General features: G+C 34.1%; 1 protein-coding gene across 1 annotated transcript in view; it reads left to right on the forward strand.

Annotated features, from left to right (window-relative positions):
• RFX6 (regulatory factor X6) overlaps positions 1-27656 on the forward strand; it is a 54914-nt gene that overhangs the window by 10225 nt on the left and 17033 nt on the right. The window contains exons 5-7 of the mRNA XM_527584.7: positions 6517-6594; positions 7699-7726; positions 23448-23555. Of these exons, the coding sequence (XP_527584.5) occupies positions 6517-6594; positions 7699-7726; positions 23448-23555 (214 nt within the window). The remainder of the gene's footprint in view (positions 1-6516; positions 6595-7698; positions 7727-23447; positions 23556-27656) is intronic.

Below are 27656 nucleotides of genomic sequence, written 5' to 3' on the forward strand. Positions count from 1 at the left end.
TTTTCTTCCCTTTAGTTTTACTACCAATTCCAAAAAGTATACACCTGATTTTATTATCTGTGATATTTTTTAATTGAGGTTTTGAATAAATAAATAATGAAACAAAGTTCTATAAGGATAATAATGAAGAATAATTCTTGCATATTTTATGGTTATGAATACATTGAGAATAATCAGTCCATTCCTACTGACATGGATGTACAAAGCGTGATGCTAAAGAGTTTTTGAGATGCAAAGAATTGTAAAACAGGGTACCTGCTGGCAAAGAACTTTCGCTATTCATCTTAATTATTTAATAAGCATTTTACTGAGGGTCCCGTTGCTAACTAGGCCCTCGGGTACAATGATAAGCAAAAACCTTGTATCCTACCCTTGCTCAGAATGGCTTGGCTAAGTAAAGGAGAACATAATTGAGCCCACAAATAGATTTTACACACATGGTAGACTGTTTGATTTTAAGTTACATTTTAATTTTTTGTAGACTTTGATCAGCCAAATCTTGGTTTTCAGACATGATGGACAAAAGCTATTATCTTATTTATTAGTAGTGATTTAGTGGGTTAATAAAACTGATATGGCAGCTGCTCTTATCATAGCAAGTTATTGCAAGTCCCTGAACAGCTTAATCCCATCATTTCCTTATCAGTTATCATTTGTGTAGTGTAAACTAACATCAGGGCTACTAGCTCAGTGGGAACATATGTTTCAGGAATTCTATATAAAGACTGAAATGGAAAAGAAGAAATATAGATGCAAGTACAAATTGCTCAGCAAATGAAGAAAAGTATTAGGCACAAAGTAAATATTTTAGTAGTAAAAAAGAACAGCAATAATTTCATTTGTCATATTAAAAGTCTGTTATATTTTATAACATGTTCACATTAAAATGTGGTTACAAGCATTAATTATTCTTCTTTTTTCATAAATTTTAAATCAGATCTGTCATTTGACATAAGATTGAGGAAAGTTGCTAATAAATGAACACAATTTTCTTAGATAATCATAGAAGCTGCTTTCATGACACATTTTCTTGAAGACATTAGCTAATCATCCCCAGGATTTTTGAGCATTTATCATATATCTTCTTTAATAGAAATGGATAATAATCATATAGGGAGAAGGAACTGTGAAATGTTTGGGTATCTTTATTCAGAGTAACCTACAGGATAAGCATCAGGTAGTGTTATATAAATTTAAACAACTATTTCTTCCACAGTGAGACAAACATCACTTTTTATTTAACATACACCAGCATATCTTCTTGTTATATTACAGTATGCATGGTAAATACTCCCTAGCAAGATTTATTTTAGGGTCGTCTATTAACCACAAAATAATGCTATAAAATATTGCAAGTGAGATGAAAAATTTATGTACACTTTGCATGAACTCTCTCTCCCCAGTTTTATGAGGTTTATCTTTAGTGACTAGGAAGACAGAAAGCTGCTCATTTATTATCTCTTCTCTGTTCTCAGAGACACTAAATCACTCAGATGGCAACATGTACCTAGTTAGACTAAAAGGAAGATTAAAGGGGAAAGGTTATTTTGTTGGCTCCAGAAGAAACTGGGTATGAAATGTGCTAAAGCATTACAGTGGTCATTGCAAAATACTGAGGTTTGTATTGCTAGCAACAGTCTTTCCACCAAAGTACACCAATTTCATGCCCTTTATATATATTGTTTACGTATGCAACTTTTGTTCAATCTCAGTGTTTTACTGATGACCTGGAAATGCAGTGTCAGAAGGTGGTTATTGAAAACTATCAGCTTTAAGAAAATTTGTTTTATTGTTTTCTAAATTCCTAGAAGAACACATTGATTTAACCAGTAAATGTATGAGGATTTTTCTTCGTACTAATTTTTAATGAGGAATACAGTGAAGGGAAAGATAAAATTCTCATCCTCGAAATCTTAGGGTTTAGTATGGGAGGTAAGCCATGTATACAAATGCCAATGATACAAGGACAAAGCTGTATAGGGTAAATGACCAAGGGAGGAGTTCAGGGGAGTTCAGGAGTTTTGCCTGAGATATCAGGCAAAGCTTCATGTGTTAAAATATGCCTTAAACTATGATTAAGAAACGAGGACCTGATGGAAGAAGGGTATTCCCAATGGAGAGTTCAAAAAACCAAAGGTACCACCGTGGCTATGGCAAGCTATTTATGAAGAGCAAGTCATCCTGATAGTAACAGTCAAGTTTCTACAGTACCTGTGACAGGGTTAAAGGAGTTAGTAGACTTCCTTACATCATGTTAGATAAGAGATTCTTTAATTTCTATCAAATTTTAAATTGTGATATGTTTAAGTATATGATATTATATGAAATCTCTTATTGGCAAATGTTTTTATGGTTTTGTGACACATTGTTATTTTTAATTTTTCAAGTTATTCATTCATTTATCTAATAAATGTTTATTAATTTCCTGTTACAGGGAGCTTACATTCTGGGAGTTTATATATGAAATGTCAAATATGAAACATCCAGATCAGTGGTGTGGGTCTTAATAATTCATGTTAGTTATCTATGCTTACATTACTCCTGCCAAACAAGAATAAAGAGTGTGTGTGTGTGAATGCAGACATATTTGAACTGTATTTCACTAGAACTTTCTAATTGTAAATAAAATTGCAATACAAAAGAGAGATATCTTTTGCATCTTGAGTGTGGAGGCAATATGGTTTGTGGAATCATGGGTTTAAATTTTGCCTTCAAACCCATAACATTTTTAAACAAATCACATAATTTTTGAATGTCTGTTTTGGAATGGGGATAATGCTCTACTTGCCGGCTGCTGTGAAAATTTGAGATCATGTACACATACAATTCTTTGCATGTAATAGATGCTCAAAAATGGTAATTATTTCTATCATGACTCACTATCACCTGCTTCAATGGTAGCAAATATTAATTTGGTATTACAATTCTCCGTTTGCATTATTTGTTCCCTCACAAGACTGTTAACTCCTCCAGAGACTCTCCTCTACCTCTCTTTCAATCCTCAGCACATGGCACACAGTGAGCACTGAATACATGTAGGAAAAAAAAGAGTGTACTCTTTCACTGGTTCTCTATCTCCTGGCATGTATATAAGATTGTATGATAGAATATGCTCAGCTACATCAACATATCTAAAATCTAAGGCATTGCTAATAAGAAAAGGACATGCCATTTCTCTCTTGTAGAGCTGAGTGTAGCTGACCAAGTCATTTTCTTCAGGTGTCAGTTTGTGTATGGGTTTATAGTGTTATTTACATTTGACTTATACATAAAATACATATGTTAATTAAAAAGCATGTTTTTTTGAGTATATATAAAATAGTTACTTTTGGAATGTAAATATTTTGGATGTAGGTAGAGGCATTAAATATTTCTATTTGTAAAGATATTCTGTCCTAATGACTGGGGACGGGAATAAGGGGGCCAAATAATATAATCATTTATAACAATAAGAAACAAATAAATTGCATAATAAAACATTCTATCCTTAAAAGTCGTAAGAAAAAAGTTACACATCTGTATTAGTTAGAATTTATTTAGTCTTAAAATGTAGCAATTTTTAAAAAATGTGAATATCAAATGGTTTTAAAAACTGCAAGTAAAATGTACCTCAGTGCTGGTCAGTGTAGTCACTTTTCCATGACAGCAGGCATCAGAAGGCCATAGACTATGGAGGAATTTGGAAACATGGATATTCCTGATCAGATTTTCAATGTCTGTTTTGTTCATCATTGTACTGACAACTAGCACAGTGGTCAGGGCACAGTATCTGCTCTAATATTTTTTGAACTAATGGTCATCCCTTTGACTTGTCTTGTGATTTTTGTGTACCACCTGTGAAGACAGTGTAGTTTGTTCTCAATCTGCATGGCAAACCATTTTACCACACTGAAAAGAGGATTAGAGTTGAGAAACAAGAAAATTGAAGTTATAATAAAAGAAGTTTATCAATTTTTAAGCCAACGTTTAACATGTATTTCTTTAGCAAGTGGCTAAAATGTAGTATTTAAACTATAAAGCTTATAGATCAAACAGCAAGCTTTGCAAAAAGAACATGAAATTACAACATCTTTCCATTCTAATGGATCTCTGTTTTCAAACATTATTTGATTTATTTCTTCTAATATGTAAACATTTCTTTTGATATCTTAGTTCTAAAATCTAACACATGAAATATTAGTAATTATTTCAGACTCTGGCTTATTAACTAATTCTACTAATATATGTGACTATCATCTAAATCTGCTAATTTTTTCACAGTTTTAAATATTTCTCTTACCTATATCTATTAATATAGCTCCTTTGGTAAAGTCTTTGTGACTTAAGTAAGCTTCTTTCTTTTCGTTTCTAATTAGAGACATACTCAGTTTAGTATTTTGAAGTTTCTATTAAGTTTTCCATTTCCTTCATTTCTCCCTTTGTTCCATTATACCTTAGAGGTTCTTTTTTTAATCTACCATAGGATTTCTTTTTCTGTACTGTAAAAATGAGCAGTTATGATGGTCCTTTTTTCAGGTTAACAGACTATAATTGTACGTTTACCAAAATTGAGGACTTGAAAACATCTTCCCAGTCTTCCAGAATCATAAAATATCTTCATTTACCTTGACCACCATATATTATTGTTTCCCAAATATGACAACTCTTTCTGAAAACATTAGTTATAATATTTGTTGCTGCTGTTGTTGTTTTGATGTTTAAAAATCCTTTTTCCTTCATCTCAAATGACCTTGAATCAGTAGAGGCAATGCCACAGTCCTGCCCTTAGCACCTGAGAAGAGAGAAGCCATTTCTGGGCCTCCCACTTTGGGGGGCTCATTCTGGCTGTCATCCAGCTGCTGTCCTCCCATGAGGCAGGGAGTCCATAGCCTGAGTGAATGTGTCCATCCAAAAACCACATCCCACTTCTGGTCCCTGGGGCCCTGGGGCCCTGGAATTCCCTGTTCAAACTCCCCCAGGCCCACTTCTTGGGCCTGTATTGGGCATGTCCCAAGTCCATCCTCAGAAGGCCACATTGCTTCACTAGTGTTCATAACCCTAGACTGAGGTGTGGTCAGGGGGTAGCTGTTAGTAGGTGATGCAGATGCAGCTGGATCTTGGATGTGCAGTCCAGTTCCCTCACAGTGAACAAAGGAGCCAGAGCTGAAAAATGGGGTAAAAGTGGGTCTTTCCCCACCACCATGTTCCCATATGGAACTCCAGGAGTCTAAGAATGCTAAATTCATATTTACCTACTAGATCATTATGGAGGTAACCTGTCAATGTAAGAGGACAGGAATATTTTTGTTAGCTGTTCATTAGCTCGATTTATAGTTTTCAAATAGCTATTCATATGGTATGTAGGCTTCCATTTGTACTCCTGTCCTGGATCCTGAAAATGCTTAGGAGTGGAACTTCTTGGCCAAGTAGTTCTTTATTGCTGAGGCCAGAGATAGGGCCCTTGATGGATGAATGGAAGATTCATCCATTCAACCAGATGGATGAACTGAGGATTCAGATGGTGGCTCCTCAGTTTAAAGGATCCACTTTAAACTCAGATGGTGGTGCTCGGAAACAACGTTTTAAAATATAATTAGGCTGATGTCCACTGGAAATCCCCTCATTCTCTTTTTTTCATTTCTTTCCTGATCCTAGATGAATGCAAATTGAAGGAGTTGGTAAACAGTAGGTAGTGGTGCTTCATGGGGGGATGGATGGTGGAGAGTGGAGACTGACCACAGAAAGCAGATGCTAGAGGACTCTGACTATCCTCACTAAATGCCCACTATTCCACTAGCATGTGTATAATATTTGTAGTGTTTGTATATGGGTGTGTAATATGTCAAGAGTTTGTGGCTTAGGAGAATAAGCTATAATTTGAGAATCAGTGAGTTGCTATACTTGTATTGTGTCTCATGATCCACTGGCATATTTAAAACAAATTATCTATGGCACTGTTACTTTCCACATGTCATTTTCATTGATTTGCAACATAGCCTTCTCCCCATTGTTGCATGAAATTTTGAAGTGAAAATAGTAGTGAATTGGACTTTTGATTCCTCATGAGGAAAATAATGTGTAAAGGGTCACATGCTTCATACATATTCCCATGTGTGAGATTGGTCTTCCCTACACATATGGTAAAGAAAACCATAGCATTTTCTTGTTCAATTGACTAAATTCATGTTGAATCACTCAATTTGTAAATACATACAGTACATATACTTAGAGCCAAAGCCTACATTTATACATTCTTGGGATTTGGAACCTAATGTTTTAGGGTATGTAAGAGGATTGTCAGTAGGTAATTCTCCTTTTTCAAGCCTAGAGTCAGAAATAACAACAATAAGTAGGAGTAGTGACTATCAAAGAGGGATATAGCACATTAAGATGCTGCCTACCTGAAAAATGTCAGAAAAGAAAGGTCAGAAGGGTTTGCAGTTCTTATTCATGGTTACGTCAGTTATACCTTAGTCTCTTTTTCCCCTCCAAAAATCTCCTTCATTAACACAGAGCTGGTTCCTGTCTTTGCTCTAGGTATCATTACTATGGGATTGGCATCAAAGAGAGCAGTGCATATTACCACTCCGTTTATTCTGGAAAGGGCTTGACAAGGTAGAGTTACACCATCTTCAAGACAAATTCTCTGTGTTTCTTTAAATATGCATGATACCTATTGAATAAAATGATTTCTTAATTTTGCTTATCAATTTAAGCATCAGACCTTAATGTCCGCTTTGTATGAATGATTATATAATCTAGATTACTGGGAAAATTATATAACTTGTCATAATTGGTGAGAAATTAATTGTGAACTAGTGTTCCAGAGAGATGAAGAGGAGAAATCAAGGAAGCAGAATTGCTTTTAAATTAGTATTTACTAATAAAGCAAAGTCTATTTTCAGGTTGGATTCAATAAAATAAAGGCAGTAAATGTAAATGTAACTTTTTTCTGAGACAACCTGTTTTAAAGATCTATGTGCTTGACTAGTACCTTACCAAGATAGAAAGTTTATTGTAATAATCTCTAATCACATATACTTTGACCATCATCTTACCTTATGAAGGTGAAATTACTGACCTGTTTGGGTTTCTATGAAAGGTAAAACATGAATGAAAATAAACAGCACATTGCTCTAAGCCACTGTTAACTATCATGGGGATATTAGTAAGTGAGGTTACATCTAATGAAACCAGTGATAACACATCATTCATTTTTTAAACTGAAACTCTGAATAATTAGATGTGTATCTGAGATTGCTTTATGGCACGATTTACCAAGAATTGCTCTTAGCTCTTAAAAGAAGAAATTATTTTTAAAAGTAAAGTATCTTGTGGAAAAAAAAGTTTAGTCACTGAGTCATACTAAGATAAATTTAGATATTACAAGGAACATAAGGCTGCTTACTAGCCACCACCCCACTATAAAATGTAAATATAGGCTGGAACACACACAAATGTTTAATAGTGAGTGTCCTTTACTTGTCTCAAATCTCACCTGACTTTTAAAAATATTATTCATTTACTTTTTTTCTAAAGAACTTATTTTGTTTTAGTAAGTTGAGAAAGATGCTTGATTTCTTTAAAAAAAGCAAATTTCTCCAGCTTATTTCTCTAATCATGGTATGAAATTACTGCTTCTTTAGGTTGTCTACATATCATTGAATGCTATAGCTGTAATTTTGTTTGAACTAATGGAAAATGTACTAATTTTTTAAGGTTTTCTGGAAGCAAGCTAAAGAATGAGGTAAGAATTCTTTTCATCTCTATTTTACATCTGCTATAATATGTCTTACAAGCTGAGCAATACATGTTAATTATTCCCTTTGGCAAATGTAGAAATAAATGTTATTTATTAGGAATTCCTTGACGAAGGACTTCAGATACAGCTCAATTAGATTTGGGACAACAAATGAATCTTTGCATGGATCTACCAAACAACTTTCAGTTAACCTAGGAGAGATACATTTTTAGTTATCTTTACCTAATATCAGATACTTACAAGACTGTAAAAAAAACACTATCATTTATCCAAAAAGTTTTCACTTAAATATAAACAAAAAGCTTAAGCTGAGGATATGGAAAGAATTGGTCTTTAGACTGTACCCATTTAGACAAAACATTTATTAGTTATCAAGGAGCCCAAATGCTATGCTACACTATGGTTTGTTTTACTACTTTGTGTACACACACACACACACACACACACACATACACACATACACACATGTATACAATCTTTCTCCCTAGGCTTCCTCTCCACCCCCTCCTTCAAGAACAGACTTTATCTAAATGAGTTAGACTACCATTAGGGACTGCATGGCTAATTAGACACATGATAAGGCCTTCATTATTCTCAAGTTAACTAATCATTAAGAAGAGGTGCTGCCAAGCTAAGGGCACATGACAATGTGTTGTGTAGTAAATCTGGACCTGAGGTAAAGTGTAACTCCATTAGTTTGGTGAAATGATGCAAGCATATTTTAAGAAATAATATAAGGCCCCCAACCCACTAAATGGCCAATTTCTTTCCACCAGTGCTTTTAATACAGTTAATGGCTAATTACATAATATAAATCCTCCAGATTGCTCTTTTTATCAATGAAATAATAGCTCTTTATTAGATAAACAATTGTGAAACTGCAAAAATATTGACTTAGAGATACACTTTGGTTGAGTAAAGTTTATGTCAATAGGGAATTTACGTTATTTCTCTCAGGTGTTCTTTCGACTAGTTTGATGAGGCTGGTGGTATTAGCAAGCCCTCTGCCGATAAATGGCAAGCCTTGTTTCATGGAATAAAAGAAAAATATTTCTCAAGTCTACTTTTTCCTCCTTAGAAGAGGACACTACAAATACTGTTGTAGATTTTGTTACTAAAATTAAAATATTCTGATTAAGCTCTATAACCTAACCATTTTCTGTGGATACCTGAAGGCAATAATAGTGTACCATTACTTGGATGATTATAGAAATTAACACAACTAAGAGCTTTCTAAAGGCTCAGAACTACTCTAAATAAGTTTAAAATGATAATAAAATATTTTCATCACACAATTGAAATTTTAAAAAATTATTTTCTTTGGGAGGCTGAAAAATACAAAAAATTATTTGGGCATGGTGATGTATGCCTGTAATCCCAGCTACTCAGGAGGCTGAGGCAGCAGAATCACTTGAGCCCTAGAGGCTCGGAGGTTGCAGTGAGCCATGATTGTGCCACTGTACTCTAGCCTAGGCAACAGTGTGAGACCCTATCTCAAAAAAAAAAATTGTATTTAGGGCGACCAACCATCGTTGGTGTGCTCAGACATGACTTTCAGTGCAAATCTTCATATACATCAGTTCATTTGAACATTCATAACTGTGAGGTATGGTGTCAGCATATTTACAGCTAAGAACAATGAGGCTGAGAGATGTATTTGCTTTTTTAAGAGGTCAGAGAAAGATTCTATTTTTTTAAAGCCATGGTCAAGATATTAATTAACAGATGTATTACATTACAGGTACTAGGAGACAAAATGGTGAATGAAGAGATTTGGTCCTGCCCTTCCAGAGCTTTACAGTATAGCAGGAAAGCATATCTTGAACAAGTAATTATAAGAAATTCTAGAGGGTGTCATGGGAGTAACTAGGTTTAGGGAGTTAAGGACGTTTTACACAGGAAGTGATATTAAGGAAATAACTGAGAATATAGTGGTAGTTTGGAGGAGGAGTGGAGTAGGGGAAGAGGGAAGAAGAGTGGTTAAGACAGATGGAATAGCATAGGCCAGGGTTTCTCAGCCTCCATACTATGGAAATTGTGGTTCAGATAATAATGTTTATGGAAGATATCAAGTATATTGTAGGATGCTTAGTAGTATCACAGCATCTCTGGCCTCTACCCATTACATTCCAGTAGCAGACCCCCACCCCCTTGTCGTGACAACCAAAAACGTCTCTGACATTGCCAAATGTCAACTACTGGCATATGTGAAGGCAAGCAAGAGGTGTATCATGTTGTAAAAAAAAAAAAAATTCTGCTTAGCTATAGTGTAGAATGAGGTAGAGAGTAATATAATAGGTAGAGGCTGGATTGTGTGTAGTCTCATTAGGTTAAGAATTCTGTAATGGGAAGCCACTAAAGGGGAATTATGCATCAGACTTGTGTTTTATAAAACTCATTCTGACCATGACATGGAGAATACATTAGAAGAGTGTAAGGCAGGAAGCCAGTAGATCCATTGGAGGCTATCTGGATAGTCTGTGTAAGAGAAGATCTGGACCAGAATAATAGCCCAAGGGATGGAGAGAAGTAATTGATTTTAGTTGGGAAATATTGAAGGAGAAGCAGGAAGAAAGAGTAAAAAGATAAGGGGTTTAATTTGGGACTTGTCATATTTGATGTGTTTGTGAAACATTTAACACAAATTTCAAGTGGGAAGTTGGATATATGTGATTGGAAAGGAGGACTTCAATATTTAGTTTGATGGTGATTGAAGCCATAGTAATGGATAAAAATGCTTAGGGAAAAAATGAATGAGAAGACAAGAGGTTGCCAAAAAAAAGTTGTGAAAAGTGAGAGAGGAAGAGTCGGTGAGATAACAGAGGAGAGTCTAGAGTGGTAGGAAGAGAAGGAGGAGAATACAGTGTCACAGGATTCAGGAGGAAAAAATGCTCCCTACAGAAGGGAATGCTCAGATGGTGCTGAAAAGTCATCAAGATAAGGAGTGGAAAGGATCCATGGAATTAGTTGAGTGGAGATAAGTAATGATTTCAGGGAGAGCCTTTTCAGTGGTGAGCTGGGGTTTGGTTTGTGAAATGAGTGGGAAGTAGCATTGAATGTAGAACATTTAGTCAAGTTCAGGGTGATAATTGGAAAGGATTTGGGATTTGGGATTTTTTGTTTTTGTTTTTGAGACAGGGTCTCACTCTGTCACCCAGGCTGGTGTGCAGTGGCACAATCTTGACTCACTGCAGCCTCAACCTCCTGGGCTCAAGTGATCCTCCCACCTCAGCTTCCCAAGTAGCTGGGACTACAGGCATACACCACCACACCCAGCTAATTTTTTGGAATTTAGTTTTGAAGGATGATTAGACTAATGTCTAATGCTAATAAAACAGAAACAGTAAAGAATGAAGACTGAAAATATTAAAGAAAGGAAAGTTGAGAGCACAAGCTCACTGAGGAGGTCAGTGTAGAGGAATTGGCCCTAGAGAGGAGGAGCAGTTCTTCCACTAAAACTGGAAAGAGAAAGGGTAAGTTTGGATGCAAGCAGATTTGTAGATTTTTGTGGCAGAAAGTTGAGGTAGCTTCTGTTTGGTAGTTTTGCATTTCTCTCAGGAATGGTAGTGTAGGTCATGTGCTGTGGCAAAAATCATGGAAAGAAAGTAGGAGTTTGAGGAACTTAAAAGAAAGTCCTAGCTATTCTCAACCAGGTTTTCTAGAGAGAATATAGCCCTAATGCCCTAAGACACCCACTGAATATAAGGAATAAACTCTGTCGTGCATGAGTGTTTAGAATGGTATTGATTAAGCACCATCCTTGAGAGAATTGAAAAATGGTTGTTCAAATCATTTTCTGTAGGACTTAATTTTCTCACAGATTTATTGCGATGGCAGCAACAGTCTTTGTGGAAGACAAGAAAGTTAGAAGATTGTAAAATTTAAATGGCATGAGCCAGAAGAAATGCAAAATATTCAGGAACAGTTATAATAAGAGAAGCATACTGCCTATTTGGAAAAAAAAAATACAGGCATAAAAGAAAACTACAAGTGAAATGACATACCATGTGCCTGGATAGGAATGCTAGATATTATAAATATTCCAATTCTTCCTAAATTAATTTAGACATTTTATATTATAATGAAAATTTGAGTGGGTAATTAATTTTTGGAGATGAATATGTTACGAGCTTAATCTAGAAGAATATACAGGAAGTAATAGTTAAGAGAAATGTAAACAAGAAGAGTAAAAAGGGGACTTGTCTGCCACATATCAAAATATTATGACACGATACTGAGTCAACTGTAGATAGAACAAATCTGCAGCGGAGTTTAGGTACCTGACAAAAGACCCTAGTATTTATAAGGTTTTAGTGTATGACCAAACAGAAATTACAACAAATGAAGGAAGAAAATATTTTTCTGTGTCCTTTTTGGAGAAAGGTGGAGTACTATATAAATAAAATTATTCAGGAGGTGTTAGAAAAATTGACCATTTTGCAAAAAAATTTCTATACCTCACAACTTATGTGAATTTCATATAAACAATTAAATATAAAAATAATACTTAGGAGGAAATATATGTCTACCCCACTTCTGGAAGGAGTTATTCACTTTCTAAGCATAAAAGCAGTTTAAGACATTTCATAGGAAAAAGAAAAACACAGACATTGGAAACTTCTTCATATCAAAAGCATCATATGCAAAATTTGAAGTCAAAGGAAAAACTGGGGGAAATATCTTCAGCAAACATGACAATAAAATTATATCCATAGTACATAAAAAATCCTATAAAAATATGAAGACCACAATAAGTAGTAGAAGATGCGAATAGATGATTCACAGTAGAAAGAAAAAGCTAATAAGCGCATGAAGAAAGGAGTACCAAATAAACAAAAATTAAGATAACATTTTACAAAATGAAACTATGAAATATTTAAAAATTATTGGGAAGTTGGTGAAGGTAGGATGAGATAAACTCTTTCATATCTTGCTGAAGGCAGAATGAATTTTTGGAAAATGTTTGGAAGATCTGCACCAAGTCTTTAAAGTATTTATATCCTTTCCTGCTAATTCTACTTTTGTATGGATTTTGTATGAATCTTTTCTTTTCTTTTTTTTTGAGATGGAGTCTTGCTCTGTCACCCAGGTCGGAGTGCAGTGGCGTGATATGGCTCATTGCAACCTGCGTCTCCAGTGTTCAAGTGATTCTCCTGCCTCAGCTTCCCGAGTAGCTGGGATTACAGGCGTGCGCCACCACACCTGGCTAATTTTTGTGTTTTTAGTAGAGTCGGGGTTTTGTCATGTTGGCCAGGCTGGTCTTGAACTCCTGACCTCAGGTGATCTGCCTACCTCGGCCTTCCAAAGTGTTGGGATGACAGGCGTGAGCCACCGTGCCCGGCCTTGAATCTATTTTTATTTCATAGTGAAATAAATCTATTTTTATTTAAAAAAATTTTTTATTTCACTATGAAATAAAAATAGAAATAAAAATAAAATAGGTAAATTTCATAGTGAAATAAAATAGAAAATGCAGACAGAAAATTATGCACAAAATTTTTATTGATTACAGTGAGAAACTATATGTAACCTAAATGACTAATATCAAAGAAATGGTTACATAATTTATTGTACTTTTGTGTGGCTGAATATTATTTATTAAAAGGCTCTTTTAATGATATAGAGAAATGTTAATTATGAAAAAAAGGACACAGAAGCAAATATATGTGAAATATGTAAAGCATAACTGGGTATTTATAAATTATATACAGTTGGTCCCTGGCTTAAAATGGTTTGACTTACAATTTTTCGACTTTGTGATGGTGTGAAAGGGATGTGCATTCAGTAGAAACTGTACTTCGAGTACCCATACAACCATTCCACTTCCCACTTTCAATACAGTATTTAATAAATTATGAGTTATTCAACACTTCATTATAAAATAAGCTTTGTGTTAGATGATTTTGCCCTACTGTAACCTAATGTAAATGTTCCAAGCACGTTTAAGGTAGGCTAGGCTAAGTTATAATGTTCAGTAAGTTGGGTATATTAAACGCATTTTTGACTTACAATATTTTCCAATTGTAATGGTTTTATTGGGATGTAACCCCATTGTAAATTGAGAGGCACTGTATGACAGAGAATTAATACCTATTACTATGTTGTAAAATATTGTAGCTGCTAGCCACATGTGACTATTAATTAGGTAAAGTAAAAAATTTAGTTGCTCAGTCACGTTAGCTACATTTCAAGTGCTTACTGTATTGGACAGGAAAGATACAGAACATTTCCATAATAACAGAAAGCTCTATTGGACAGCACTGTTCTAGAATATGTATAGAATTCAAGTCAATAATGAAAAGACAACCCAACAGAATTATAGCAAAGTATATGAAGAGGCAATTAATTCAGGATAAACAAAGAATGACTAACAGTGCTAGTTGGCATTCTGGTTGACCAGTGTCCATAACGTATGTTGAATACCACCCCTTGCCAATAAAAAAGTGCTCAATCTAAATATTAATCAGGGAAATGAAAATTAAAACCCTAATGTGTGATTGTCTCACATATATTACATTAGCAATAACTAAAATGTCTAAAGACACACTGTTGACAGGAATATGGACCAAAGGAACTCTCAAATAGAGTAGAAGGGACAATATCTAGTGAAGTTGAAGATTTACACACTTTATGACTGCATTCCTAAAGAAACCTTCACATTGTGCACAAGGAGGTGTGTATGAGGATGTTCACTGCGACATGGTTTATAACTGCAGAATACTCGAAAATAATCTAAGTGTTCATTATGATATAATGGGAAATAAGTTTTTATACATTTATACAATGGAGTGCTGTACTGCTTTGGGTATGAGCAAATGAATGATAGTTATAATAATAATCAAATTAGGGTCATCTCAAAAACCTAAAGTTGAGTGAAAAAAGCACATTGAAAATACAAGGATACATAGTGTATGGTACCAGTTTTAAAGAACAGTATAATATTAAGAACATTTACATACTAGGTAAATTTTTTAATGTTTGAGTAGAAATGATCTAAACCAAGCCCAGAACACTATTTCTTGTGGGAGAAGAAGGGAATGAAATTAGGCAAGGCTGCTTTAGTATTGGAAATGTCTCATGTCTTAATCAGGATGGTAAGTGGGTATTTATTATTTTTTCTCTATATCTTTTAAAAAGTTTTAAATAGTTCAAAATATAAAAGCAAACAACAACAACAAAAAACAACAAAAACAAAATAAAAAACAGGAAAAAGATGGTAAGAGCGTTACTACTTAGTATTAATAATTGTTACTGTTTTAAAATTTTTATTCATAAATGGAGTGGTTTAAATTTCAGCAATGTCTTAGAGATTGTCTCAGAATCTGTTAATTCACAGGAATAAAACAAATGAACAAAACTTAATTATAATATTTTCTCCCCATCAAAGAAAGCTTTTCTTTTCCTGTGGGTCTTCTAATGTGGGCCAAATTTTTGTTTCAAGCAGCTAGTGAAGTTGACATTATTTCTTAGGGAATGGGTCCATTGATTTCATACATTTCTACCAGGAAGTTTCCTTGATAGCCTGAGTTTTCTTCTCCTTAACATCAACCATTCACAGCCAGTTGAACAACTTTGTACCAAGATAAATATCAAATCCTCCCTCCTTGGTATATGCTTTTCAAATATTTGTAGACTGTTATCATACTCTCCTTTGTCATCACTTAGCCAAGCCGTGCAGCTTAAGTCCTTTAATCTTTCCTCATAAATCAGACCCTCTTGCCTTCTAGTCATATTTGTTTCTTTTCTGTAGGGTCCTTCTTGTTTTCTTTTAGAAATACGATTCTTAATAGTTCACCCAAGAGTACCAAAGTTATCAATTGAGAAAGGAAAAAACAAAACAAACCCAGACCTCTGTAGCTGGCCTATGATCTGGCACCTCTTTTAGTACGATTGTAATAGCAAATATATTAGTGGAATTAGAATGAGCATATTTTACTATTTTAAAGATGATCACTCCTCTCTTTTTGTGTTACACTTACTGAATATTATTCGATTTATGCAATTTATATCATCTTTGTATCCAGTTGTTAACATCCAAAACAAAATTAATTTTAAGGTTTTTTGGGGACCTTTTGCCCCTTCTTGATGTTGCACATATTGCTAGCTTTGATTACACAAAATTATTATTTACCAATATGAGAGTTTTTAAAAGTATTAGAATTAAAGTTACATACTTTATTTCTTAATATGTGTTTCTTTAGCATGCTAACATTTTTTATTGGGAAATGTGTTATTCACAGCACCCACCCAAACACACAAACACATGCATAGAATTTTTAAAATAATCATAATATGAAAACTCAAGCCCTTTCTCATAACTTAAAAGAGAGGAGTCCTCTGTGCACCCACTTCAATCACTTTTTCCTTCCTACTCATCAGAAGTTACCACTCTCCAGAATATGGTGTTACTGTTTGTTTTTCTGTAAAGTTTGCCACTTACAAATAGATCTCTCAACAACATATTGTTTATTATTTGCCCAGTTGTATCCTACATAAAAATAGGCTCCTTGTTTTCCCTGTGACTTTCTGTTTTCATTCAATGCTAGGTTTTGTGATTCTTTAATGCTGATATATGAAGTTCTAATTTATTTGTACTGCTGTATAATATTCCATTGTAGGAAACTATCCCAATGCGTTTATTCATTCCATTGTGGATGGGAATTTTTTTTTTGCCTGAAAAACAATATTGACGCAAACAATTCTCCAGGTAGACATCTATAGGAGTTGAATTCCAGGTCCTAAGATATACTCATCTTTAACTTTACTAGTAAAGGTGAAATTATTTTCCAGAGTGGTTGTATCAACTTCTGTCTCTCCAGCTGTGTGTGATCATTACTTTTGTACCTTATTCTTATGCTTGGTATTAAATGACATTTTAGTTTTTGCCAGTCTTGTGGGTGTAAAATCATGTCTGTGTTTTTTATTTGGAAATTGTTTTTAACAACTGATGAGCTAGAATATATTTTTGGATTTTTATTGGTCAATTCTTTTCTGTGAAATGTTTGTTCAGATCATATCGTTTTTTATTTTGAAATTTTAATCTTAAGAGTTCTTTATATGTTCTGGATACTAATATCCTGTAAGTTATGTGTTGTAAATAACTTCTTCCTGTTAGTGGCATGACTCAATATTCTATTGTATCTTTTGATGAAGATTTTTATTTTATGGTTAGTACTTTTTCTATCTTGTTTTTTAAAAATTTGTGTATATTCCAAGATTATAACAATATTCTCTATAAATTACTTTGAAAGCATAAAGTTGCTCTGAACATTTATTTCATTTGTAATTGGTTTTTGTTCATATTTTTATTGTGGTAAACTACATATAAAATATACTATCTCAGCCATTTTTGAGTGTACAGTTTTGTGGTATTAAGTACATTGGTATCATTGTGTAACCATGACCACCATCCACCCTCAGAACTCTTTCATCTTGCAAGACTGAAACTCTCTACTCATTGAACAATAACTCCCATCTTCCCTCTACCATGTCCCTGGCCACTACCATTCTACTTTCTGTCTCTAAGATTTTTACTACTCTAGAATCCTCTTTAAGTAGAGCCATACAGTATTTGTCTTCTGGTGACTGACTTATTTCACTTACCATAATGTCCTCAAGGTTCATCCATGTTGTAGCATATGTCAGAACATCATTCCCTTTTAAGGATGAATGATATTTCATTGTATGTATATACAGTACCACATTTTGCTAATCCATTCATCTGTCGATGGACAAGTGGGTTGCTTCCATGTTTAAGCTATAGTGACTAATGCTGCTATGAATGTGGATGTACAAATATCTCTTTGAGATCCTGCTATAATTGTTTTGGGTATATACCCAGAAGCGGAATTACTGGGTCATATAATATTTCTATTTTTAATTTTGGGGGGAACTACCAAACTGTTTTACATAGCAGCTGTACTATTTTACATTCTCACCAACAATGCACAAGAATTCCAATTTTTTCACATCCTTGACAACACTTGTTATTTTTGCTGGTGTGTGTTTGTGTGTGTTTTTGTGTTTATAGTAGCCATCCCAGTGGGTGTGATGTGGTATCTCATTTAGGGTTTGATTTGCATTTCCCTAATGATTGTAACATTGAGCATATTTTAATGTATGTACTAGTCATTCATATATCTTCTCTAGAGAAGTGTATATCAAGTCCTTTGCCCATTATGAATCATTTTGTTTACTTTTATGTTGTTAAGTTTTAGGAGTTCTCAATATATTCTGTATATTAATCCCTTATGAAACATGATTTGCAAATATTTTCTCTCATTCCATGCATTGCCTTTCTACTGTGATCATAGTGTCATGTACAGTTATATGCATAACTTTTATGAACAAAAGTGTTTCTTTTTTTTTTTTTGAGATGGAGTCTCACTCTGTCACCAGGCTGGAGTGCAGTGGTGCAGTCTCGGCTCACTGCAACCTCTGCCTCCCGTGTTCAAGCATTCTCCTGCCTCAGCCTCCCAAGGAGCTGGGACTGCAGGCGTGTGCCACCATGCCCAGCTAATTTTTGTATTTTTAGTAGAGACAGAGTTTCACCATGTTGGCCAGGATGTTCTCAATCTCTTGACCTCATGATCCACCCACCTCAGCCTCCCAAAGTGCTGGGATTATAAATAGTTCATGAAGAACTATTTTTTTTATGAAGTACAATTTGTGTAATTTTTGTTGTTACCTGTGTTTTAGTGACCTATATAAAAATTTTTTTCCAAATCACATGTTTCCTTCTAAACATGTTTCCTATGTTTCCTTCTAAAATTTTTATAGTTTTAGCTCCTACATTTAGATATTTGATTCATTTTTGGTTAATTTTTGTATATGATGTATGAGGTAAAGGTCTGACTTTATTCCTTTGAATGTGGACATCCAGTTTTCTGAGCACACTTTGTTGATAGAACTGTCCTTTCCCCATAGAATGGTTTTGGCACCCCTATCAAAAATTATTTTACCATATATGTGAGGATTTGTTACTGGTCTCTCTGTTCTATTCCATTGGTTTATGTGTCTGTCTTCATGACAGTACCATATTGTTTTGATTACTGTAACTTTATAGTACATTTGAAATCAGGAAGTCTTCTCTGACTTTGTTCTTCTTTTTCAAGATTTTTGGCTACCCAGTGTCCCTTGAGATTCCATAGATATTTTTAGGATGGATTTTTCTTTTTCTGAAAAAACTGTCACTAGGATTGCATTGAATCATTGAATCTATATCTCACTCTAGGCAGTACTGCTATCTTAAATATTAATTCTTCTAATCCATGAACATAGAATGTCTTTTTATTTATTTATGTCTTCTTTAATTTCTTTCAGCTCTTTTATGTAGTTTGTATTGTACAAGTCTTTCACTTCCTTGGTTAAATTAGTTTTTAAGTATTTTATTCTTTTTGATGCTATTGTAGATGAAATTGTTTTCTTAATTTTCTTTTCAGGCTGTTCATTATTAGTGAATATAAATGCAACTAGTTTTTGCATGCTGACTTTGAATCCTGCTACTTTGTTGAATCCATTTATGAGTTGTGTGTGTGTGTGTGTGTAATTTTTAGGGGTTTCTACATATAAGATTATATCATCTGTGAACAGAGATTTTCTACTTCTTCCTTTTCAATTTGGATGCCTTGTGGGTTTTTTTTGCCTAACTACTCTAGATAAGACTTCTAGTACCATGTTGAGTAGAAGTGATGAAAGCAGACTTGCTTTGTTCCTGATCTTTGAGGAAAAGCTTTCAGTCTTTCACCATTACATATGATGTTTTCTATAGGTTTTTCATAAACAGCTTTTATTATGTTGAGGTGGTTTTCCTATATGGCTGGTTTGTTGAGTATTGTTATCATGAAAGGATATGGAAATTTTTCAAATACTTTTTCTGTACCTAATGAGATTATCATTTTTTTATTCCATTAATGTGATGTAACACATTTATTGATTTTTATATATTGAACCATCCTTGCATTCCAGAAATAAATCTCACTTATGTATGGTGTGTAATCCTGTTAATATGCTGTGGAATTTGGCTTACTAATATTTTGTGGAGAGTTTTTGCATCAAAGTTCATAAGGGATATTGGTCTGCAGTTTTCTTGCCTTGCAATGTCTTTGTCAGGCTTTGGTATCAGGGCAATATTGGCCTCATAGAATAAGTTACAAAGTACTCCTTCCTCTTCAATTCCTTGGAAAACTTTGAGATGTATTGATATTAGTTCCTCTTTAAATGTTTGGTAGAATTCACTGCTGAAGCCAACTCTGGGGCTTTTCTTTGAGTGTGTTGGTTAACTACTACAAATTTGTAAATTTTCCAGTTTTCTGCTATTATTTATTTCCAAGTTCATCCCATGTTGGTTGAAGAAGGTACATTGTATGACATCTATCTTTTCGAATTCACTGAGACTTAGTTTGTGGCCTAACATATGGTCTATCCTGGAAGATGTCCCATGTGCTCTTGAAAATAATGTGTATTCTGTTGTTGTTGGGTAGATTATTCTGTATATGTTTGTTCAATATAGTTGGTTTATTGTGCTGTCACATCCTCTATACTCTTACTTAACTTCTGTCTGTTTGTTCTGTCCGTTATTGAGAATGAGGTGTTAAAGTCTCCAACAATTATTGTAAAGCTGTTCATTTCTCCCTTTAATTTTGTCAATTTTTCTTCATATATTTTGATTATCTGTTATTATCTGTTATCTGTACATACCTGTTATTAGGTACATGTACATAAAGGGTTATGATTATTAGATCTTTTTTGCCTTATCAAAATTTTGTTAATGTATAATATCCCTGTCTGTTACACACCTTTTAAAATTTAGAGTCTATTTTGTCTAACTTCATTCTGCCAATATCTGTCTTCCAATTGGAGAGATTGATTCATTTACATTGAAAGTAATTACCATTAATCAACTCCTCATTATCCTCCATTACCCACTACACTTTCTAGCATCTCGTAACCACTATTCTATTCTCCAAGTTCATGTGATCAAATTTTTTATCTCCCATATACGAGTGAGAACACGTGATATTTGTCTTTCTGTGCCTGGCTTATTTCACTTGCCATAATATTTTCCAGTTTCATCCATGTTGTTGCAATTGACTTTTAAGTTGATCTTGTATTCAGCAACTTTGCTAAAAAAACTTTATTGTTAACCATAATTTTTGTGTAATTTGTTTTAGTTTTTCAATGAAATCAATTACATCAGTAGCAAATAATGCTAATATTGTCTCTTCCTTTTTGGTACTTAATCTGTCATTACTTTTTCAAGTTCAGTATTATTCTGGCTACAAACTCTGGTATAGTGTTGAGTAAAAAAGGTGAGAGCAGGCAACTTTACCTTGTTTGTGATTTTCAAGGGTATTTTACCACTAAGTAAGACATTTGCTGTGGGCTTCTGATAGATATTCTTTGTATAATAATTAAGTTTTCCTCTATTTCTAGCATACACACACACACACACACACACACACACACACAGAAGGATTGAGAGAGAGAGAGAGAGAGAGAGAGGCTAATGAATGGTAGTGGATTTTAAACAAACTTTTTCCTGCATCAGTTGAGATGATTATATAATATACAGCATTCTCCTCTATTTGTTGTTAATATGATGAATTTAAACCTAACTTGAGTATGATTGTACTTATATACTACTGAATTTTGTTTAATATTTTGTTTAATACTGTCTTAAGTATAGTAATAAGTGAGATTGAAATATAATTTTTCTTTTTCTGTTCTTGTCTAGTTTTGACATATACGTTTTCAAGTGAATTGGGAAGTTATCCTTTTTTCTATTGTCAGAAAAAAATCTACTAAGCTTAAAATTGTCTGTTTCCTGAATGCTTGATAAAAGGTCACCTGTTAAAATCTTTTGAGTCTATTTTTTTCTTTGTAAAAGGATTTTTGATTACTAATTATATTTCTTTAGTGGAAATAAGAGTATTCCTTTATTCCTAACTTCAGTTTAATATCATACTGTGTATTATCATTTTGGGAGTTTATATTTCTCTGTTTCTCTTTTCCTATATCACCAAATCACATATTGAGATGAAAAAACATGACTTTCCACACAAGAGAAAAAATATATGAAAAGTGCAAACCTTTCTAAAATTAAGATTTAGGTAAATTTTTGTTATGCTTATCCAACAAATGTTAGTTTTCTATTTTGTCATATAACTTCCTTCCTTTAAGGATTAAGTTATTTATTTTCTTGTTTCCTATATTATTTTTCCCTATTTATTGACAGTAACATTCCTTGACAGTGCAATGATAATTGGTGCTCATAAATGGAAAATCCAAGCATTGAAAGTCTTCGAAGCATTTCTTAAATTAAGATAGATTAATAAATAGAGTGGATTGGGATTAACTATGCTATTATATCAGTTTATGATAATTATTAAATAATAGTTATTAATTAAAAAATTAAGAATAACTATACTTGAAAAGAGATTAATAAAGTAAAAAACATAATTTTTAAAAATGAATTTCTACTATATTTTAAATATAAAGCTCATTTAAATCTTTTTTTTTTTTTTTTTTTTTTTTGAGACGGAGTCTTGCTCTGTCACCCAGGCTGGAGTGCAGTGGCGCGATCTTGGCTCACTGCAAGCTCTGTCTCCAGCTTATTTAAATCTTATATCAAATAAGTCAACAAGAAATCAGGGCTTCTAAAATATCTGGTGTTAAAGGACTCAAAAGTACTCCCAGTTCCTTTGGCTCTACCATTATAAGTTCTAGAAAGAGGATGGGAACCCAACCTGTCTATGACAGTAATTAAGTTTTTGTCTACTAAACATCTTCAATATGACAGAGATAAACAAAGAAATGCAGTGTAGAAATAAATGTGAGAAAATTATGAGAAAGAACAAAATTTTGTCCTTGCCAGGGACACTTTATGTCCTTTATTATATTCATAATTTCATTATTTCCCCAAACTTTTGATTACAATCTGGTTTGTTAAAATTTTGTTTGGGGAGGAGGAACAATCAGTTATGGCCTGGGAGACTGATTTGCTGAGGCTCCAGTTCTGTCATGAATATGCGTTTGTTCTTCCTGTGTGGGTTTCTTGTAAGTATACCAGCACAGTAGCATTATGTTATTTGTCACTTTTCTAATTTTCTGAAAATAGCTCAAGTATGCTTTCCCCAAGAGATGTGAAAGAACAACACATGCCTGAATTTAGGGTAGAAGAAACTTACTGTGGGAGAGTCCAGTGCACTAGCTTGAGAATCAAAAGTTAGACTCCAATAAAAATTTTGCTAGTAATTACCTCTGAGACTGAATAAATTATTTTACGTTCAATCATCTCATTTACTTAATTTGTAAAAAGGAAGGTTGGATTTGACAATTCCTGATCCTCTTATAGTTAAAATAATTTCAGTAGTTCCAAAGGCAGATCTTCCTAAACTTATGCCATTAGCAAATGTGTACTTAAATTTCTAAAAGTTGTGAAAACTGACAAATATTCAAAACTAAAATTTGAAGTGATAGGAAAAATATTCTAACTATGAAACTATTGAAGGTTTGAAAACCATTTGGCTGACATGTCTCGTTTATTCAGTTACACAATCTAAACAGTCTACTCAAATCTCGTAAGTTCTCATGGTTTGCAGGATGAAGAAGAATGAAATTTTATGCATTTGTATTTTACTAGAATAGTACTTTGGAAGCATATAGTTGATAATGATGTATTTGTTTTCATTTTTCTAAATTATAGGGTGGCTTCACTCGTAAATATTCGCTTAGCTCAAAAACTGGAACACTTCTTCCAGAATTCCCCAGCGCTCAACACCTTGTATACCAAGGATGCATTTCTAAGGACAAGGTATCAATTACAGATACTTCTCTATTGATTTTCTGATATGTTGGCTCCATATGTCAATTTGCTGGGAACTTCATGGCACTGCAGGAAGCAATCAGAAATCTGCATAATCAAACATAATTGACTGATTTATAGGAGAGGCAAACTTTTGTTAACATTGATTAACACTTCCAATTAATTATTTACCATCTCCATGATAGTGTGTAATCAGAAGGTGGTAAAATAAACCTTAAAAGACTAAACATTATTTTTTATTTAAAGCTCTATTGAAGAAGAAAATACTGGAATGTGTCTGTCACATACACTTTCTTCAGTTAAAAGTTTTATGTTTTCAATTATCTCCATTTTATTTCAGTAAATGGTCATCAAGCATTTCTCTAGGACAGAATCTGTCCCTAGCACTGAGGGACATGCTAGATGAATGCAAGAACTATGCCAGATGAGCATGAACTTTCCTTACTTCTAAAATTCTGTGTTCTCTTATATTTGCATTTTTTAAAGTTAAGAAAGAATCATTTTCATTGGGATTCAGTTTATAAATAATTCTCAATATGACTTTTCAATGTTTATGTAATAGCGTGTAAACTAAATCTTCGATTTCTGTACTTCTAAAGTCATTTGTCGGGGATCTGTTGGCTGTTTAGTAGCAGAGACCATTATTAAATTAGAGCATAATTATTTCTACATTTTTGTTTCAACCAAAGTACATGTTTCATTAGCATTTGAAGAAGACATCTCTTATAGTATATTGAGTTAGTTCGTATTTCTGAGGTACAAAGATAGAGGAATACGATTAATGTCCACATGCTTTACTTTAGTAATGGGCTTTTTGTAGAAATGAGGTAAAGATAGCACATTGATTTAAAACAAATTTATTGGCATATAAGTAGAGATGCATAGTAACTTACAGGGCTCATTTTGATGACAGCCATACTCTGTTAGTTAAGAATAGGCAAAGTATTCTTTAAAAAGAATGAAAACATGTCTTTTGCAGCAACATGGATGCAGCTGGAGGCCGTTAACATAAGCAAATTAATGCAGGAGAAGAAAACTAAATACTACATGTTCTCACTTATAAGTGAGAGCTAAACACTGGGTATTCCTAGCCATAAAATAGCAACAGTAGACACTGGAGACTACTGCTGGGGAAGAGGGAAGAGGGAAATGGGTTGAAAAACTAACTATTGGGTACTATGCTCAGGATCTGGGTAAATGGATCATTCGTATTCCAAACCTCAGCATCTCTTGGTATACTTACGTAACAAACATGCATATGTACCCTCTAAATCTAAAATAAAAGTTGGGAAAAAAAAGTAAAATATACCCTTAAAAAAAAGAATAGGCAAATGAAGATAATTCTCAAATGCCAAATCCAAGGGAGTCTCTCAAACTATGTTCACTTCTGACTGTTCTCTCCCATTACATTTCTCAAGGTTATCACATAATTTTTACCTTATAGATGTAATGTGTGATATGATGACTTCATATTTGAGAATCCCCCAGTAAATGTTAACATGTGGCAGTTTGTGAGGATTCCTGTGGAAATCAGGAGGATCTCAGTCTTCTGAGGGAGGGTATTATTGGGTTACTTTTGTGGAGAGGATTGCTTCCATGCAAACTTATCATGAAGATGTTTATGGTGTAAATATACCTGGTGAGAGAGAGAGGGGGACCAAAAAGGCAAGCAACAAAGAAGAAAGGAGAGGTGAGAAACAGGCTCCAATAGTTTACCTCAATAGTTTGCTGGGAATTTCATGTTTCTCTGCTGGCCTCCAAGGAAGTTCATACCTGCCAATTTGAAAGACTGGTCTGTAGATCATTTCTCAGGTATCAAGGTGCTTTTATAACCCTTGGTTTCTAAGTTCATTCCCAGTGGACTCCATCATGAAAGCCAGGGACTGACACTCTTTTTTGAGGACAATTTAGCTCTGTCACCTTCCTTGCCATTAGCCAGGCTCCTCAGGTAAATTATCAGTTCCTAGAAAGTGCGGTGGGGCTAAAATCAAGCACTTAAGTCACCTGCTTCTTTTTCTTTTTTCTTTTGAGACAGAGTCTCGCTCTGTTGCCCAGGCTGGAGTGCAGTGGCGCCATCTCGGCTCACGGCAACCTTTGCCTCCCGGGTTCAGTGATTCTCCTGCCTCAGCTTCTGTAGCTGGGATTACAAGTGGCTGCCAACATGCCTGGCTAACTTTTGTGTTTTTAGTAGAGACGGGATTTCCCTATGCTGGCCAGGCTCGTCTCGAACTCCTGACGTCAAGTAATCCACCTGCCTCAGCCTCCCAAAGCATTGAGATTACAGGCGTAAGCCACTGCGCCCAGCCAGCACTTGCTTCTTTAAGGCCGAAAGAATGGAAACTGCCCAGTGAAAAGCTGACCCCAGTGAGGGTACTGACTGAAGCTGGGGGCCTGCTACTCATAGTGTCTCTCGAGGCAGTTGTCTCCCCCACCACGTGCTCACTGTCTTTAGTGGAGCTAAGCCTTGCCTCTGCTCCTGCCCACTCTAATACAATGTCTATTCTCAGAAAATTGACTAAGATTATGTTTACAAAGAATGCAAAGTACACTGGAATTAAAATTCATTGCGCTAAGACTATGTAAGTATTAAATAAACAAATTAAGTATTATACTAATTGTAAGTTTTAAAAATTTTGATGATTTGCATATAAAGCAATAAATTTTGTAACAAATAGAAATACTTGTGAAGATAAAGGCTTACTTGTACTTTAATAGGTTTCAGGGCTCAAAGGATTAATTTTGAAAGAATTTATTGATATGGAATAGATGTACATATTTTGGGGGCACATGTGATAATATGCTCATATAATTTGTAAGGATAAATCAGTGTAATTGGGTTACTGATCACCTTAAATATTTATCTTCTCTTTTTGCTAAAGACATTTGAATTGTTCTCTTGTAGCTACTTTGAATATGCAATAGATTATTGTAAGCTATAATCACCCTACAGATCTATCCAACACCAGATCTTAGTTCTTCTATCAAATTGTGTATTTGTACCCATTAATCAACTTCTCATTATTTTCCTCTCCCCCTCCTCTTTCCGACCTCTGGTAACCACCAGTCTGCTCGCTACCTTCATGAGATCCACTTGTTTAGGTCCCACATATGAGTGAGATCATGTGATATTTGTCTTTCTCTGCTTGGCTTATTCTACTTAACATAATGCCCTCCAGTTCCATCCATGTTGCTGCATATGACAGGGTTTTATTTTTTATGGATGAATAATATTCCCCTGTGTATATACCACATTTTCTTTATCCATTCATCCATTGATGAGCGCTTAGGTTGATTCCATATGTTGGCTATTGTGAATAGTGCTGCCATAAACATGGGAGAGCAGATATCTCTCTTTGATATATTGATTTCCTTTTTCTGGATATATACAGAAAGGGTTAATTTTTGACAACAGTTATGACTTCCCTTCCATCTTTCGTGTCTTACTCATCCTCATTTTAAACATATGACTTGGAATAATCTGAAAATATAATAGCATTGCCTGAAATATAGAGCAATTCTCATTTGCATTGATGGTAACATATCCTGCTAGAGGTATTCTATAGTTAGCACAGCTCCTTCAGATGGGTCAATAATGTTCATGTCATGGTTCTACAGCTCTAAGCTAAACCACAAAGATATGTGTATTGGGTTGTGGGAATAAAGGGAAATGCAAAGGGTTAGGATAGGACACCTCCATCACCACCACCACTCTAGATGCTATTGGAATCAAAATAGCTGACATCCATCAGTTTCTTAATATGTACTATGGATTATTCCAAACACTTTATATTTGTTAATTCATTTAGTCTTCCTAGCAACCCTATTTTATAGCTACTGTTATTATCATGTCAATTTTAGATATGAGGAAATTAAAGCACATAAATATCAAGTAGTGTGCCTAATGTTACATAACTAGTAATAACTAGTAAGTGGCAAATTAGAGCTGCGATTGAAATCCAGGTAATCTGAAGGCAAAGCTCACACATTCAACCTCTAAACATTGCTTTTTTTCACGTAGAGTACATAACTGGCAACAGGTAGGGAAATTTCTAACATGTAAAATAAAAGTTTTAGTTTGAATGTTATTAA

The sequence above is a fragment of the Pan troglodytes genome, chromosome 5 (assembly GCF_028858775.2).
Source record: "Pan troglodytes isolate AG18354 chromosome 5, NHGRI_mPanTro3-v2.0_pri, whole genome shotgun sequence".
In the NCBI taxonomy this organism is placed as follows: domain Eukaryota; kingdom Metazoa; phylum Chordata; class Mammalia; order Primates; family Hominidae; genus Pan; species Pan troglodytes.